Source organism: Sapajus apella, unplaced genomic scaffold, assembly GCF_009761245.1.
Source record: "Sapajus apella isolate SASKATOON/1434 unplaced genomic scaffold, GSC_monkey_1.0 scaffold19, whole genome shotgun sequence".
NCBI classification, from domain to species: domain Eukaryota; kingdom Metazoa; phylum Chordata; class Mammalia; order Primates; family Cebidae; genus Sapajus; species Sapajus apella.
The window spans coordinates 6,992,878-7,010,564 of record NW_022436959.1 but is presented as its reverse complement, the minus strand read 5'-3'; the positions used below and the strand labels follow the sequence as shown (position 1 = coordinate 7,010,564).

The following is a 17,687-nucleotide window of genomic DNA, read 5'->3' as shown; positions in this document are numbered from 1 at the left end:
TGATATCCAGAATTTACAAAGAACTAAAACAGATTTACAAGAAAAAACAAGCCCATTCAAAAGTGGGTGAAGGATATGAACAGACACTTTACAAAAGAAGACATATATGAGGCCAACAAACATATGAAAAAATGCTCATCATCACTGGTCATTAAAGGAAATCAAAACTATATTGAGATACCATCTCATGCCAGTTAGAATGGTGATCATTAAAAAAATCTGTAGACAACAGATGCTGGAGGGGATGTGGAGAAATAGGAACACTTTTACACTGTTGGTGGGAGTGTAAATTAGTTCAACCATTGTGGAAGACAGTGTGGCGATTCTTCAAGGACCTAGAAACAGAAATTCCATTTGACCCAGCAATCCTATTACTAGGTATATATCCAAAGGATTATAAATTTGTTCTACTGTAAGGACACATGCATACGAATCTTCACTGCAGCACTGTTTACAATAGCAAAGACCTGGAACCAACCCAAATGCCCATCAATGATAAACTGGACAGGCAAAATGTGGCACATATACACCATGGAATACTATGCAGCCATAAAAAACGATGAGTTCATCTCCTTTGTAGGGACATGGATGAACCTGGAAACCAACATTCTCAGCCAACTAACACAAGAACAGAAAATCAAACACCACATGTTCTCACTCATAGGCGGGTGTTGAACAGTGAGAACACATGGACACAGGGAGGGGAGCATCACACTTGGGGTCTGTTGGAGGGAAACAGGGGAGGGACAGCAGGGGGTGGGGAGTTGGGGAGAGATAGCATGGGGAGAAATGCCAGATATAGGTGATGGGAAGGAAGGCAGCAAATCACACTGCCACGTGTGTACCTATGCAACAATCTTGCATGTTCTTCACATGTACCCCAAAACCTGAAATGCTAAATAAAAATAAAAAATAAAAAAAAGAATTACATTTTTACATTGTGAACCAACGCTTATGCAAACACACACCCGCTCACATGCAAGCATGAACTAAGGTGAATGAAATACTTCCCTACTGTGCACATTGCATCCTGATACTCTGTTCTGTTCCAATTTCTTTTTAAATATTGTTGGTTGCAACTCACCAACCTGATCTGATTTTATGACAAGTTCCAAACAAGTTCTAAGGCAAAGTTTAAAAAACACTGAGGAGCCTGTGTTGGTCAAGGAGCTGTATCTTTTTTTTTTTTTTTTTTTTAATTGGCTATGAAAGTCTCCCTAGTCATGAAGGGAAGATGCAGTTAATGAGGAGTGGGCACTGAGCTAAGGGTTTAGGTCCATGGTGAGACTGCCCCATGGGAGCTCAGAGAAGCCACAGTGGGCTCAGGAGCTCCTGTATCTTCACCAGAAACCTGCTCTGCCCTCTGCCAGTCTCCATGTGGGTTGGAGCTTCACACTGGGCACACTGTCTCAGGCTCTGGAGTTCACAGTAAGTTTCCAGAGCAATTACGAGTCTGGGTTCAGGTATCCTGGGTGCTCCATGCTCAGCTCCGGTCAGCTAGCACTTTGGTCACGTTAATTGCTGTATCCCCAACCCCTAACATAGGGCCTGGCATGAAGCAGATGCATGAGCATGGCCACTGTTGTTTCTATTGGAAACATCATGCATGCACCATAGGCCTGATATGGTTTGGCTATGTCCTCTCCCAAATCTCACCTTGAATGTAAATCCCTACATGTCAAGGACAGGCCAGGTAGAGAAAACTGAATCATGGGGGCAGCTGCCCCCATACTCTCATGGTAGTGAATAAGTCTCATGAGATCAGTTGGTTTAATAAGGAGCAGTTCCCCTGCACAAGCTCTCTTGCCTGCCACCATGTAAGACGTGACTTTGCTCCTCATTTGCCTTCTGCCGTGATTGTCAGGCCTCCCCAGCTATGTGGAACTGTGAGTCAATTAATCCTCTTTCCTTTATAAATTACCCAGTCTCAGTTATGTCTTAATTAGCGGCATGAGAACTAATACAAGGCCCCTCTCCCAGCATCCACCCAGTCCCAGCTCACCCAGGCAATTAAGTTGTTAAGGGAGCTGCTGAGTGGGGATGTCTGTGCCTCATGGGAGGCAAGAAAGAAGTGGCATGGAGCTCAATGTCATAGTAAAGCAAACTTTTTCTTCTGTTAGCATAAGGAAGTTCTCGAAGCAGAAAAAAAGTAGACAAAGCATAAGTCAGTTCAATCAGCCTAAAAATGTCTCATGGAGCCCAGAAAAGGGGAAGAACGAGCTCCAAACTCATGGCCAACACATCCATCTCTCAATCGCTGAGTCCCAGAGGGATTTACTTCTAGTAGGAAATAATTTCATTGACTACTTCCCCCATGCCACCCAATGAAGGTAGATGAGGGCCGGATCCCAGGGCAGGAGAGCACAGACTATGGAATCAGGCATTCTGGGCTGAATTCCAGCTTCTCTCATGCTGACCTTGGGCAATTTTATTTCACTGGTCTGGGCCTCTGTCTACATCTATAAAACGGAGGTAATTCTACTATGGTGCAGGGTTAAACGGAAACCACCCTGCATTGTGCCTTGCACACAGTCAGTGGTGCTGAGTGAACAGTCACTGCTGTTATTACTGCGACAAACACTGGGATCTTACCAAATCTCTGTTATGCCAGTGTTGTTCTGTAACGCATGTGCCAGCTGGGCAGTCCCCTTAGCTGTGATCTGATTCTGGATAAGCCTGAAAGAAGAACAAAACTTGTATAAAAACCATAATACTGGATCAAATCTGCCCCTTTCATGAGGGTGTTGTAAGGGTGAGGTGGGATAAGAGACAAGCTGGTCAGGGAGGAAGCAAGTCCATGTGACTTTGTATCTGGCTAAAAGTGTCTAGATCAGATACACGAAAGGACAGCTTGACATTTTTAAACTTTTCTGTTCAATAGTAAACATATACATATGTAAGTAATGTAATACATGAACGGATGCGTGTGTCTGCATTTTTCATTGCAGAGGCTCATAATCAAAATATCTGGGAGACTACCAATCTGAACAACAAATCCTAAGAAACACATCATCATGGCCGGGCGCGGTGGCTCAAGCCTGTAATCCCAGCACTTTGGGAGGCCGAGGCGGGTGGATCACGAGGTCAAGAGATCGAGACCATCCTGGCCAACATGGTGAAACCCCGTCTCTACTAAAAATACAAAAAATTAGCTGGGCATGGTGGCGCGTGCCTATAATCCCAGCTACTCAGGAGGTTGAGGCAGGAGAATTGCCTGAACCCAGGAGGTGGAGGTTGCGGTGAGTCGAGATCGCGCCATTGCACTCCAGCCTGGGTAACATGAGTGAAACTCCATCTCAAAAAAAAAAAAGAAACACATCATCGTGGGAACAGGAAGTCTGGCATCTCCTTCTAGGTAGCTAGGGAAAGGCAAGGCAGGCTTGAAAGTCAAGAGGCTACCAACATGCAAGAGGGAGGAGGAGAAACAGTTGTGCTGCCATGAAACGGTTCTCATGGGGCTCAGTGGAAAAGCTTTGATAATGGGGCCTCTGAGAATGTACCCCATTGTTCTAGGTGGCAGTGATCCAAATGAAACAAAGGGTTCCGAAATCACTAGGAAGCCACGCCTCTCCTGAAATGCTCCCCTGGGCGGCTATGCTTCTAACCCAGCCAGGAAATAAATGCATCAAGAGGCTGTGGTGTCTCCACTTCATCACAGAGACATTCCCTGCTCCTGGCTGTTTGTAGAATAGGCTCCTGCTAAACCTGACCCTTAGAAATCCTGGCACTGATCCAAGAAGAAAGACCTTACCAAGAAGACAAGGGCCCTATGCTGTCATAAGTGAAGAGGACTCCCTCTTGAGAGGCAGCATCGCAGAGCAGTTGCAGCTCCTCTCAAACCCTCCCTCCCCACTTTTCAGCTACAGAACCTTGAAATATCAACATATCTGTCTGTGCCTCAGTTGTTTCATCTTTAAAATGAGAATAACTATAAGAGTGCCCCCCCCTCCACTGGGTGTGTGAGATTTCAAGGGAGGGTGTGTATGAGGCACAGTGTCCAGGGAAAGGAACTCTTGTCATTGTTACTGCCCAAGCACACAGGACCACTCATGGCTGGGCTGCAGCCAGGACCTGGTATTCCCAGCCACACCTCACAAGGGCTAGGGCCCTTGGGTTCTGTGGCAGAGGCGATGACCTTCCCTTTCAAAAGGGACAAAAATAGAACCTGGTAGTGGGCACTCAGTTCTGCATTCGGTCACACTCTGCTGTTTTCTAGTCACCCCCTAGGCTTTGTTGAAGGCAGGGAAGGCAGCCTCCAACCAAGACTTGGCAGGAGGCCAGGAAGGAGAGCACCTAATGCCCCAAAAAGCTTGGCAGTGTCCAGGCACATCCGCCCACTCGGGCGGCCTTTATTAGGCTGGTGCAGGTTGGGAATGCACAAAGCAGCTGAGACCCTTTCTGGCCCCATCCTAGCTCTACCCTCCCTGGAGCGGCTGGCCTGCACTTAGGGAATGGGCTAAAATAATTCTGCAGGCTAAAACACCAAGGAAAAACAACATGTAGCACAGTCTAATCTTTTTGCTGAAACTGTCAAGGCAAGTCTGAATTAATAAGAAACGCAAAGAACCCAGAATGGTCAAAACAGTCTTGAGAAAGAAGAACAAAGTAGGAGAACTCACACTTTCTGATTTCAACACATACTACAAAGCTACAACAATGGTCCTGGCAGAGGAGAGACATATAAATCAGTGGACCAGAACAGAGAATTCAGAAATAAACCCGTACATTAATGGTCAATTGATTTTTGACAAGGGTGTCAAGGCCATTCAATAGAAAAAGATAATCTGTTCAACACATGGTGCTCTGGTACAGCTGGATAGCCACGTGCAAGAGAACGAGGTTAACTCTCACTTTGTACAAAAATTAACTCAAAATGGATTGCAGACCTAAATGTGAAGGGAAGCAACTATAACACGAGAAAACTTGGGTGGAGATCTTTGTGATCTTGGATTAGGCAATTATTTCTTAGATAAGACACTGAAAGCACAAGCAACCAAAGAAAAAAAAAGATAAATTGGACTTCATGAAAATTAAAAACTACTGGCCGAGTGCAGTGGCTCACGCCTGTAATCCCAGCACTTGGGGAGGCCAAGGCAGGCAGATCACCTGGGGTCAGGAGTTCGAGATCAGCCTGGCCTACATGGTGAAACCCTGTATCTACTAAAAATACAAAATGAGTCAGGGGTGGTGGCTCATGCCTGTAATCGCAACTATTCAGGAGGCTGAGGCAGAAGAATCACTTGAACCCGGAAGGTGGAGGCTGCAGAGAGCTGAGATCATGCCATTGAACTCCAGCCTGGGTGACAAAAGCAAGACTTCATTTCAAAAAAAAAAAATTAAAAACTTTTGTCCTTCAAAGGCCACTATCAAGAAAGAGGGAAAACTCCACAGAAAGAAAGAAAATATTTACAGAGAACCCCTACAACTTAGCAATAAAAAGACAAATAAGCCCAATTTTAAAATGGGCAAAGGATACGGAGACATGTCTCTAAAGAAGCTACATAGACAGCCTGTAGGCACATAAAAATACACTCAACGTTGTTATCAGGGAAATGCAAATCAAAACCACAATATTACTTCACACCCACTGCTATAACTAGATTTAATTTAAAAGATGGACAATAACGAGTGTTGGTAAGGGTGTGGAGAAATTATAACCCACATACATTGCTAGTGAGACTGTAAAATAGGACATCCACTTTAGAAAACTGTTTGATGGCTCCTCAGAAAGTTACAGAATTCCTATATGACCCAGCAATTCTATTCCCAGGTATATTCCCAAAAGAGATGAAAACATATGTTCATCCAAAAGCATGTACAGAAGTGTTCACAATAGTATTATGCATAATAGTGAAAAAGTAGAAACAACTCAATTGTCCCATCAACTGATTAATAAACTGTGAAATAGCCTTAGAGTGAGTTATCATTTAGCCATAAAAAGGAATGAAACATGCTAGAACACAGAGACAAAAGGTCACATATTGCTTGATTCCATTTATATGAAATGCCCAGAGTAGGCAAATCCATAGAGACAGAAAGTGGATTAGCAGTTGCTGGGGTCTGGGAAGGAGGATAGGAGTGACTAATGGATACAGGGGCTTTCTGGAGTGGGGAGGGGTAGTGAAAACATTCGAGAATTAGATGGTGATGATTGCACTAAAAACCTCTGAATTGTACACTTTAAGAGAGTGAATTTTACAGTATGCAAATCTTATCTCAAAAAATACTTTGGAAAAGTAGCACAGTGTGAAATTCTAAGGCTGAGTTACCTACCATAAATGCTTTAACGTCTGGTTGACTTTCAACATTTCTGCCAAACTCTCTGCCACTTCATCATTGAGTTCATTTTCGGTCAGCCTAGGGGAAAAAAAAAGGAAGTATTTACTCAAGAGAGCCTACTTGGCAGATGCTGTTTTAGAGTTCACAGGAGTGGGAGCCCAGCCCAAGGCTCTCCAGCTACATAGCTGATCAGTTGCTGACAACTCAAGCCCAGCCTCTCAGCCCTACAGATCAATGGGACTCATTTCTAATGCAAACCTGCACCAGAGCTCCTATTTCTTAGCCTGGCTGCCTGCAGAGAAGGCCACCCTACCTCTCCACCTTTGCTGAGCCCTCAGATTTCATGGAAGATCGTGCACCATAGAAAACAAAAGGCCAATGGCCTGCTTCTCGGGTCTCCTCTAGTCTCGGGATCCCTTGAAGACCACTGACAATGTGTTATCCAAGTCAGTTTGAAGACCTGAAACAGCCACCAACTGCACGTTAAGATGTGGTCAGTACTTTGCTCTGAGTTAACTGGTGAGGGACCCAAGTTAAGTGACTGAAAGTTCAGGAAGGCTCTCAGTGGTTCTTAAAACCAGAAGTGGATAAAGCACCAAAGCTTCTCAGTGTAAACAGGGTAGGACGCACTTGTGCCAGTGGATGAAAGAATATTTTTAAAAAAATCATTCCTCGAAGGGCAGTTTGGAGGTGCCTGTCCAAAATTTAAATGTGTTTCACTTTAAGACAATTAGACTTCTAGAAATTTACACTGCAGTGTGCAAAAGTATACATGCAAAGCTTTATACATTGCAGCATACACTGTGGTATTATCTATCCTAATGTAAAATCTGAACAAGTTTAAATCAGAAAAAACTGGTGAAATACATTGTGACATCTATTCAATGTTCCATTGTGCAGCTCTTAGGGAGAATGAGGTAGAATAAGGAGGGAGAAGAGCACAGCATTGACACCTGCTCCGGACTCAACCTGGGCAGGTTTGTATCACTCACGAGCAGGGTGATCTTGGGCAAGGGGCTTAAGTTCTTTGGGTCTGAGTTTCCTCACTGGTGAATGTGAATATTACTAATATAGATTGTATAGGGTGGTTGTGAGGCTGAGCGAGTTAAAAGGTGTAGAATAACAGATGGCATGCAGTCAGCACTTGAGGGCTTCTAGGTGTTGCCATGACTGCTATCCATGTGATTTCACTCTCCATGGGGTACCTAGCCATGTCCAGAGGCATTTTTGATCCTCACCACCGGGAGGTACAGGGCAGAGATGCTCCTAAACCTTCTACGATGCACAGGATGGCCCTCCCATAACGAGGACTCACTTGGACCAAAATGATTCTCAATCAACAGCGTCAAGATTGAGAAACCCTAAAAGGGACATGTAAGTTATATGCAATCCATGATTAAGATATTTTTAGGGCCACTTGTTGAATGCTGTTCTATTTTGCATATCTTTGAACATACATAGAACAAAAGGCTAGAAAGGAAAGGTTATTTTTGGAAAACACGAAGGGAGGTACTTTTACTTCCTCCTTTTAAGACTTTAGTGTCTTACATTTTTTCCAATAGCCATATATGACTTTTCAAAATGTTAAATGATTTCTTGAGGGGAAATAATTTAAGATGCACTTACTGGCCAGCAGGCCTAGTGTCAGAACTCTCATAAAGATGACATTGTCATTCTCGGTAACTAATTTAGCAAGATCAAATGAGCACTGGCCTATAAGTAGCTAATAGGGAGAAGTGTATTACAACTCCCTCACCTGTAAGGAATTTTTTTTTCTTTTTTTTTTTTTTAAGATGGGGGTGGGTCTGGCTATGTTGCCCAGGCTGGTCTCGAACTCCTGGCCTCAAGTGATCCTCCTGCCTCAGTCTCCCAAAGTACCGTGATTATAGGCGTAAGCCACTGCACCCAGCCACCTATATGGAATTTATGATACAGGCATGTAAATAAAATAAAAATAAAGCAAAATAAAACATTGAATGACCATGAAAAAGGGAACGCCAACAAAAAACACCCTCAGGAGACCACATCCATTTAGTAAGTGCCCTGGAGTGCAGAGAGGGAGCAAGAACTGTGGGCTTCAGGTGACAAGTGACAGGTGAGCTGGATGGAGCAGAAAGGCCAAACCCTGATGTGGAGACCTGGGGAAAGAGGAGGCTGCCTGGGGCAAGGCTGGTGAAGAGAAGGAAGGGAGAACATTTTGAACCAAGTGCATGGAAATTGGCCTCTGCCAAGCACATCTGAAGGTATCCAAGGATACCTGGACAGCTTGTGTGGCCAGTCTTCTGGTTCTCCTGGGGCCTAGAAGGCCAAGGCCTCAGACCGGGCTCCTGGAGCCCACTTCCCAATCCTGTACCTAATTATGCTGTGGAAGTGGCTGTTTTCTTCTCTAGGAGGAAATTATCAACTTAATTGAAAGGCCTAGAGCCTTTCCAATTGGGAGGCACCTTTTCTATTAAGATTCCAGGCCATGTGTAGCCCCCAAGATAATTCCTGAGACCCAAACCCCTCAAAATGACTCTGTACCAGGCGCAGAGGCCCACACCGGAAATCCCAGAGCTTTGGGAGGCCAGGGCAAGAGAACTGAGTTCAAGACAAACCTGGGTAACATAACAAAACCTCATCTCTACCAAAAATTTTTAAAATTAACTGGGCGTGGTGGTGGCTGCCTATAGTCTCAGCTACTTGGGAGGCTGAGGTGGCAGGATCGTGTGAGTCCGGGAGGTCGAGGCTGCAGTGAGCCGAGATCACACCACTGCACTCAAGCCTGGGCAACAAAGCGAGACCCTGTCTCAGAAAAATAAACAGACAAATGAAACGACTTGAGCTCTTACCACAGTATTTCTAGAGACGTATTCTGCTGCAGGGCCCTTGCAAGGCTCTTTCCTCCTTCTGTGGAGACGCCGTTAGACGCAAGACTAGGAAGCAACACAGTTGGGGTGAATTATTAGAGACACATCTACATTTAATCTTGGCTTCAACCTCAGAACAGCTGGGAAGCCTCTGCCTGGCCGTGGGCCCCACCCAGGCTCAGTTGAGTCAGGATGCAGAACTGCTGAGCTATAGCAGTGCTCAGGTGTTGCTTTCCCAGAGCCCATACAGAGAGCACAAGGGCAGGCCAGACGGGGAATGGGCCATCAGCACGGCCTGCTCACACAGCAGTGGGCTGGGGTAGGCGTCTCAGGTTTCTCAGGTTTCTGTACATGGGCTGGAGGCTGGAGTGGCCTGGTGAGCTGTGCTTCCAAAGGCTGGCCCCACCAAGGTACCCCATCTGCAAGACCTGACTCTCTTCTGCTACTGCCCCCACCTTCTGGGACTCTTTTTCAGTGGCAGAAAGGACAGCATCAGAACACACCAGGGCCCCAAGATTTGGCCAGTGGCCTAAGTGGAGGCTGGGTAGGAGCATCCCTGTTTATAGAGAGGAAGAGTCCCTCTTTTCTAACATCGTCCTGAAGACAAGGAAGGGGAAGGAACCTGCTGGCCAGCATCTTACTAAGTTTTATCGGAAACCCTCCCCCTACCCCAAGGGGCATGCAGGGATGGCTGAGGGGCTGGAAATGTCCTCCATCTTGAGGAGGGTGGTGACTGGCTGGTGTGGGACCCATGCAGAATTCACTGAGCTGAAAGAACACTTAAGGTGATTCCTCAAGGATCTAGAACCAGAAATAACATTGGATCCAGCAATCCCATTACTGGGCATATATTCAAAGGATTATAAATCATTCTACTGGCTGTCTCAGATTTGTAATCCCAGCACTTTGGGAGGCTGAGCTGGGTGGATCACCTGAGGTCGGAAGTTCAATACCACCCAGACCAACATGGAGAAAGTCCGTCTCTAATAAAAATACAAAATTAGCCAGGAGTGGTGGTGCATGCCTGTAATCCCAGCTACTCAGGAGGCTGAGGCAGGAGAATTGCTTGAACCCAGGAGGTGGAGGTTGTGGTGAGCTGAGATCATACCATTGCACTCCAGCCTGAGCAAAAAGAGCGAAAATCCATCTCAAAAAAAATAAAAACAAATCATTACTATGAAGACACATGCACATGTATGTTTACTGCAGCACTATTTACAATAGCAAAGACTTGGAACCAACCCAAATGCCCATCAATGATACACTAGATAAAGAAAATGTGGCACATATGCATTATGGAATACTATGCAGCCATAAAAAAGAATGAGATCATGTCCTTTGCAGGGACATGGATGAAGCTGGAAACCCTCATTCTCAGGCAACACAGGAACAAAAAACCAAATACCACATGTTCTCACTCATAAGTGGAAGGTGAACAATGAGAACGAATGGACACAGGGAGGGGAACATCACACACGGGGGCATGTCGCGGGGTGGAGGGCAAGAGGAGGGAGAGCATTACGACACATACCTAATGCATGCAGGGCTTAAAACCTAGATGACAGGTTGATAGGTGAAGCAAACCACCATGGCACACGTTTGCCTATGTAACAAACCTGCATATCCTCTACATGTAGCCCAGAACTTAAAAAAAAAAGAACGTGCTTTACTAGATGGCCTCTTACGCATCAATAAAAGGTTTGAAAGAGTAAGGAAAATCACACATGCAAATCTCCCTCCTATTAGGAGCTCCAATCGCCCATCCCCAGCAAACCAAGAGTACCCGGGAGGGACCAGGTTGGCCCCTGGAGACAGTAGGGCTGCAGTTACCTCAGGGTGGTCAAGCTGGGGTGGTTCCGCAGAGCCTCTGCGAAGGCTTTTGCCCCTTCATCCCCAACTTGATTGCCCCACATCCTGAGGAAGGAGACAAGACGGTGAATGTTAGCTCCTCCAAACACAGCCATGCCCACCCCTTCTTTTTTGCCAATGGCCACAGCTTGATTCACACTCAACAGGCAGATGTTTGCCCTCAGTCCCTGGAGCTGTGGGCCTGGACACTAATTGCCTGCACTGGCCTCTGAGTGGGCCGCCCAGGATTTCAAATTCAAGGGGTGATGTAAGATCGAAATGCAGGGGAAGCCTTGTGAACAGAGGCCATCAGCAAGTGGCACAATTAGAGATGGCACCTCACTGCGAGCTTCGGAGAGCTTTCAGCCCAGGAACCTGCGCTCATGAGAGAAAGCACCTGCATGTCTCCCATGGAGCACAGAGGCCTGCAGAGTCCTGAAGGGGAGGCTGTGTACAGGTGCTGGGTTCCCAGCATCTGTTGAACTCTGGGCAGGGTCAGAGACATTCCTGAAGACACAGTCTTCCAGGAGACAAAGAGCAGGAAGTGCCTTCAGAAACCCTATCGGCAAGGTTCCTGTCAAATAAAGAGGATGTCACCCAACCAAGCTCTGCGGCTATGGCCATCTTGGTGGAGAGCTGCGGTGTTAGAGCTGTATTCTCTCCCCCACAGCAGATCCAGAGAGGCTCTAGCCAAAACAGTCTGCATGGTAAGATGGTGGACTCCAGTCCTGGCTCTGCTATCTGCTACCTGTGCAAACTTGGGGCAATTGTGTAGTCTCTTGGACCTCAGTCTCCACATCTATAAAGTGGAATACTTAGAGCATTCCCTCGTGGAGTTGTTGTGAGGATTCATTGAGTTGTAACAGATGCAAAGCACTTAGAACAGTGTGTGAGCGATACAAAAGTGCTGGCTGCCCCTCACGGGATCAGTGCACACTGTCTATACACAGCAAAGCAAGTTCGTATGGCCCACTCTCAGGGCAACAGTGGCTGCCTTAAGAACACATTTGTACCACGCAAGCTACCTGCCTACACCCTTCCAAGAATGGCTTGCTGGAACCCAAAATAAGAGTTTTCAGTGTTTTGCTTAAATATATGTATCTATTATACAATTGAATGGCATCGCATTTTTAATTTAGTAGAAAACTACTCAAGGCATGAGATTAAATGGAAACAGAAGGATAAAACTCTGTACATAAAATCTGACTCCTACTATATTTTTAAAAAATAGTACAAAGAGAGGAAGAAAGAGAAAGTGAGAGAGCTTAGCTGAGCTCAAACGTTAACAAGAATTATTTTCTGAGAAGATAATTTTTCAAAGTTTCCAACTAAAATTACTTGTGTTCCTTTCATAATCCAATAAAAATTATAATGATATGAAAAGCTTTAAAAAGCCTCAAGAATCAAAACCACAATGAGAAACAATCTCTCATTCATTAGGATGGCTACTGTCAAAAAGAGAAAATAGCAAGTGTTGGCAAGGATGTGGGGAAAGTGGAACCCTCATGCACTGTGGGTGGGAACATAAAATGGTGCCGCTACTGTGGAAAATAGTATAACGGTCCTTCAAAAATTAAAACTTACCATGGGATCCAGCAATCCCACTGCTGGGTATACACCCAAAAGAATTGAAGGCAGTCCCTTGAAGAGTGATTTGCACGCCCAAGTGCCCAGCAGCCTTATTCACAATAGCCAAAGCATAGAAGCAACCCAGTATCTGTTCTTAGATGAATGAGTAAACAAATGTGGCACAGCCACGCAATGGAGTATTACTCAGCCTTAAAAAAGAAGGAAATCCTGGCTGGGCGTGGTGGCTCATGCCTGTAATCACTTTGGAAGGCTGAGGTGGTTGGATCATTTAAGGTCAGGAGTTCAAGACCACCCTGGTCAATATGGTGAAACCCCACCTCTACTAAAAATACAAAAATTAGCCAGGCATGGTGGCGGTTGCTTGTAGTCCCAGCTACTTGTGAGGCTGAGGCAGAAGAATTGCATGAACCAGGGAGACGGAGGTTGCAGTGAGCCAAGATTGAGCCACTGCACTCCAGCCTGGGCAACAGAGCAAGACTTTGTTTAAAAAAAAAAATCCTGTCACATGCTTCAATATGGATGAACCTTGAGGACATGATGCTAGTGAAATCAGCCATCCCCAAAAGGCAAATACTGTATGATTCCACTTATGTGAGGGAAAGTAGTCAAAACCATAAAGTAAGCAGAAGGGTGGCTGCAAGGGGCAGGGGAGCGGGCAGGGCCCAGGAGTTACTGCCTAATGACAACAGTTTCAGTTCTGCAGTGTGGTGAAAGCTCTCCGCTGTGTCTCCCCGACAGCGAGCCCCAGCGGTCCTTCTGGTGTATTGAGGTATGAAAGGAACAGCAGGTGCCTACGCACACACAGCAGGTTATATACACACACTCGTCCCCTTCTACTCACCCAACATCAGAGATTGATTTGCTGTTCTTCACAGCCTGGGCGAGACACTTCCCTCCTTCACTCGTGATTTTGTTTTTTCCCAGTCTGCAGAGAGAGTCATGCAAATCAGCCTCCAGCTATGCAGGGGCTCCAAAGTGGGCCATCCTCCTCCCAAGCACACAGCCCCTTCCAGCCCCATCTTGGGAACTGTGGACTTTCTTCTGGGACCCACAAGAGCCATGGCCTGGGCCGCCTCTCAGGGAGGGACCTGAAGCCCTGAGGACAGTTAGTCAGGGTTCCTCTCCAGGAGATGGCCCATATCTCTGCAGAAGCTCAGGGACCTGAGCCCTCCCTGGGGTCCTCTAAGTGGCCAAAGCAGCATCACTGACTTCCCTCAGCAGACCAGGGAGGCCCCACTTTGACTGTCAAGGTCTGTGGCTACAGTCAGAGCAGGACCAGAGGCTCCAAGCCTGGCACACTGTCACCCCCTAGGCAGGGCACATCTACAGGAGGGCAAAGGCCCAAGTTCTTGCTTCCAACCAGACAAGAAACTCCCTTGGGGCAAAAAGATCACCAGAAAGGGTGAGAGTCCTTTCTTGGGGTTAGTAGTCAACAAAATCAAAATGCCAACCTTTCCCCTACCAACGACAGGTGCCCCTTCCAGGATTCAGGCCTCACGGATCACACTGAGGTATCCTTATTTGACCAACATGGCCTAGGGACGAGTGAAGGCCTTAGGATGAAAGCTCTTTACCATGACATTTAATCTTTGAACAACAGAAGGGGGTGACTAAGAGAAGCTACCAAGGAAGCTGGTGCCTACCCCACTTACTTAAGGTGAGTGAGGCTTTTGCATTCATCCAGGATCTTGGTGACGTACCTGGCTCCGACATCGGTGATCTGGTTGTTGTATAAACTTCAAGAGAAAGTACAGCCGTGAGACTTCCTGGCTCCCAATGTCATTGTAATAACCCTATTTTTTGAAGTATGTGCTGTCTACTGATTTCCAAGGTCTAGGTTGAAAGGGGAAAACATAGACACGGGAGTTCGGGGCTCTGGGTCTCACACCCCCGCTCAAAACCAGCTCCACCACTTTCCCCAGCTTTATGGCCTGGGACAAGTCACCTAAGGGCTCTGTGCCTCAGTTTCTTCATCTGTAATATGGGGGTAATGATTATAGCCCCCTTGCAGGGTGGTGATGAGGATCTTAGGACATAATGCAAAGCCCTGGAGCATGGGTGCTTGGTGACTGGCAGGTGATGGGTATTTACAAGGAAGATTACATTCAGCATCTTCAGGGGAAAAGATTCTCTCTGCATATTGAAACTTCTCAATGTCTACCTTTCAGCTATCCCACCGCTCAATGCCAATTCAATAATACAGCAGAAGGATGTTGAAAGGCAGCTAAGCTCAGGCTTCGAGGGTTCCACAGCTGCACAGAGCCCTGGAGCCGAGTGCAGCCCAGGGTGGTTCATGTCCCTGTCCTCGTTAACATTGCAGGCCGCTGAGGCCCCAAGAAACTGAACAAGCGCTCCAGCCCACAGAGCCACCAGTGGTGTGACGCTGGCCCGCCGTCCCTTCTCGCAGACTCCAAAACCTCAAAGGCTCTGGATGCCCCACATTTTTCACAATTCTTTTGGCAACTGATGTGGAGCTATTTATAGTCTTTCTTACCACACTGGGTTTGACTGTTCATACATTCTGCGGGAGCAATATGAAAGTGTTTTAAAGCGGAACACAACCTCAGACCCCTGAGCCACATCACGCCATAGCATGCACTCAGAATCCCCATTCGGGTCTTGCCTCAAGGGCTCTGTATGAGGGAATTCGGATCCGTAATAGTCAAGACTATTATGTAAACAGGATTCTAACATTTATTAAACATATTCCCTTATATTCTCTCTTTGCATTCCCCAATAACCAGTTGTAAAGCAACTTGTCTAAACTGGGATCACCGTTTTACAGGTGAGGAGGCTGAGGCTCAGCAAGACTTATGACTGGCCAAGTGGCCAAGCCACGCACAGAACCCAGGACTCAACTCCCGGCCCAGTGCTCTTCCCAGCCCTGGGCCATCCGTGCCGACCGTCCAGGCACCCACATGAATGGTCATTTCCTGCAGCTCTGTCTCATTACTAGGTAGTTGGCCCAGTGTTCTGGAGAAAGACATACCCCAAATATGTCACAATTTTGTATTTGGTCAGCTCTTCGCTTAGCACCTTTACGCCACCATCAGTGATCTGGTTTACGCTGAGTCTGGAAACAGCAAAAAAATCACGAGTCAGGGCAGGCACTCATGATGAAGGATCATTAATCTTACAAAGATCCAGAAGCCTTCAGGCCCTGGAGTTTTCCCAGGTATAGACGCCCCTGGAGAATGGCTGCAGCAATTCTTTGAAAACCAAATAGCCCCTTTCAAAGCCTGGCCAATGTGGGGTCGCCAGACCCACCCCGCACCTGCCCACGATGGAGGCTGCAGCACAGTCCCCTGCTCCTGACACGACCAGGAGGGACACAGGGAGGACATGTGAGGCCAGCCACGTCTGACATCACCCCCTTTTCAGGGGGCCTATGTGTCAGCCAGACCCTGTACCTGGTTCTCACTGCACGGTGGAGGGCACGGGATTAGAAACGTGCGGGGCTGCTTTCAGTGGTTATGTTACTGGAAGAGGGAAGTACCCCGTCATCTTGTGGGCAGGGCCGGTCATGTCAGGTGTCCTGCAAAGTGCTGGGCAGGTCTCACAAGAACTGTTGTACCCAAAATGCCAACAGCCTTCCCCCATCCAGAAACACATGGGCTAACCGTGACTTGTCACTGGAAAAGGCTGTGGGTCCTACTGTCATTCTCTCTTTTTTTTTTTCCTTTTTGAGATGGAGTCTCCCTCTGTCACCCAGGCTCGAGTGCAGTGGCACCATCTCTGCTCACTGCAACCTCTGCCTCCCAGGTTCAAGCGATTCTTCTGTCTCAGCCTCCTGAGTAGCTGGGATTATAGGTGCGCGCCACCATGCCCAGCTAATTTTTTTGTATTTTTAGTAGAGACAGGGTTTCACCATGTTGGCCAGGCTGGTCTCAAACGTCTGACTTCGTGATCCACCCACCTCAGCCTCCCATAGTGCTGGGAATACAGGCGTGAGTGACTGCGCCCGGCTGGGTCCTGCTGTCAAAGAAGACTGATCATGTCTTTCTGTAAAGTGTCAGACAGCAAATATTTTACGCTCTGTGGGCTGGGTGGTCTCTGTCAAACTACTCAACTGTGTAGTGTGAAACAGCCAGTAAGTAAATAAATGCATACGGCTGTGTTCTAATAAAACTTTACTCACAAACACAAGCCATGGGCCCAATTAGGCCCACAAGCTGACCTTGATAACAAGTAAAAGGCTGAACAGGCAAAGGCTTGATTTTTAGACCACATCAAAATGATCAAGTCAGACACTCTGGACCCTTCCCCTCAGAGTCCCTAGCTTGGTGCTGGGAAATAGTGTGTAGGTACAGGGCATGGCCAGCCCAAGATGGCACTGGCTATTAGACATTCCCAACAGCTATATTTTCTCAGCAATAGATTCCCCCATCTTTTATCTGGGCCCATCTGACTAAGTTCTACCCATACTATTAAGTTATGAAATCTAAGCAGCAGTATAATAAAGCCAAGAAGTCTTCTTAAAAGATTGAGGCATGCCCTTCTTTGCCCTTCCTTTTTACTGATAACTAGAGTGTTGACTAGATGGCTGGCGCTAGAGCAGCCCTCTTGGGCCAAGATGTGAAAGCCAGGTAGTGAGGATGGCAGAGCAGCAAGGCAGAAGACAGCTTGGGCTCCTGACGGTCACGGAGACTCCATACCACTCCTGAACTACCTACCTCCAGACTTTTACATGACAGAAATAAGCTTGTAAGTCATCAAGATTTGGGGTTTTCTCTCTCAGCTAAAACTAATCCTAACTGATGCAGCCAGAGAGCTCAGCATGCTTCCTGTGGCTGCCCATGTCCTCCTGCCTTCCTGCAAGCTGCTTTCTCTTGCACCGATGTGAAGGAAAGCTTCACCTGGGGACAGCAGGAAGGGCAGGGCCACCACACTGGTGTGGGGTTTCCCTTTTAAAAGATAGACAGAGGGGATGGGTGTCGTGGCTCATGACTGTAATTCCAGCACTTTGGGGACTGAGGTGGGAGGATCACCTGAGGTCAGGAGTTCGAGATCAGCCTGGCCAACATGGTGAAACTCCGTCTCTACTAAAAACACAAAAAACTTAGCCAGACGTGGTGATGCATGCCCATAATCCCAGCTACTCGGGAGGCTGAGGCAAGAGAA

The 17,687-nt window shown here is 46.9% G+C and overlaps 1 protein-coding gene and 1 long non-coding RNA gene across 6 annotated transcripts in view; one reads left to right on the top strand and one right to left on the bottom strand.

The window, feature by feature from the left end:
• The window catches only part of LOC116557405, a 26,528-nt gene extending 23,510 nt beyond the window's left edge, over window positions 1-3,018 (top strand). The window contains exon 3 of the long non-coding RNA XR_004271505.1: window positions 2,949-3,018. This is a non-coding gene — a long non-coding RNA (uncharacterized LOC116557405). The remainder of the gene's footprint in view (window positions 1-2,948) is intronic.
• NOD1 (nucleotide binding oligomerization domain containing 1) overlaps window positions 1-17,687 on the bottom strand; it is a 61,935-nt gene that overhangs the window by 14,276 nt on the left and 29,972 nt on the right. For 3 of the 5 annotated variants that reach the window (XM_032286887.1, XM_032286888.1, XM_032286889.1), the window contains 7 exons: window positions 15,556-15,639; window positions 14,219-14,302; window positions 13,408-13,491; window positions 10,959-11,042; window positions 9,111-9,194; window positions 6,274-6,357; window positions 2,593-2,676 (listed from right to left, as the gene is read on the bottom strand). In XM_032286887.1, coding sequence (XP_032142778.1) covers window positions 2,593-2,676; window positions 6,274-6,357; window positions 9,111-9,194; window positions 10,959-11,042; window positions 13,408-13,491; window positions 14,219-14,302; window positions 15,556-15,639 — 588 coding nt within the window. The remainder of the gene's footprint in view (window positions 1-2,592; window positions 2,677-6,273; window positions 6,358-9,110; window positions 9,195-10,958; window positions 11,043-13,407; window positions 13,492-14,218; window positions 14,303-15,555; window positions 15,640-17,687) is intronic. The other 2 variants (XM_032286891.1, XM_032286890.1) reach the window with 2 other exon arrangements.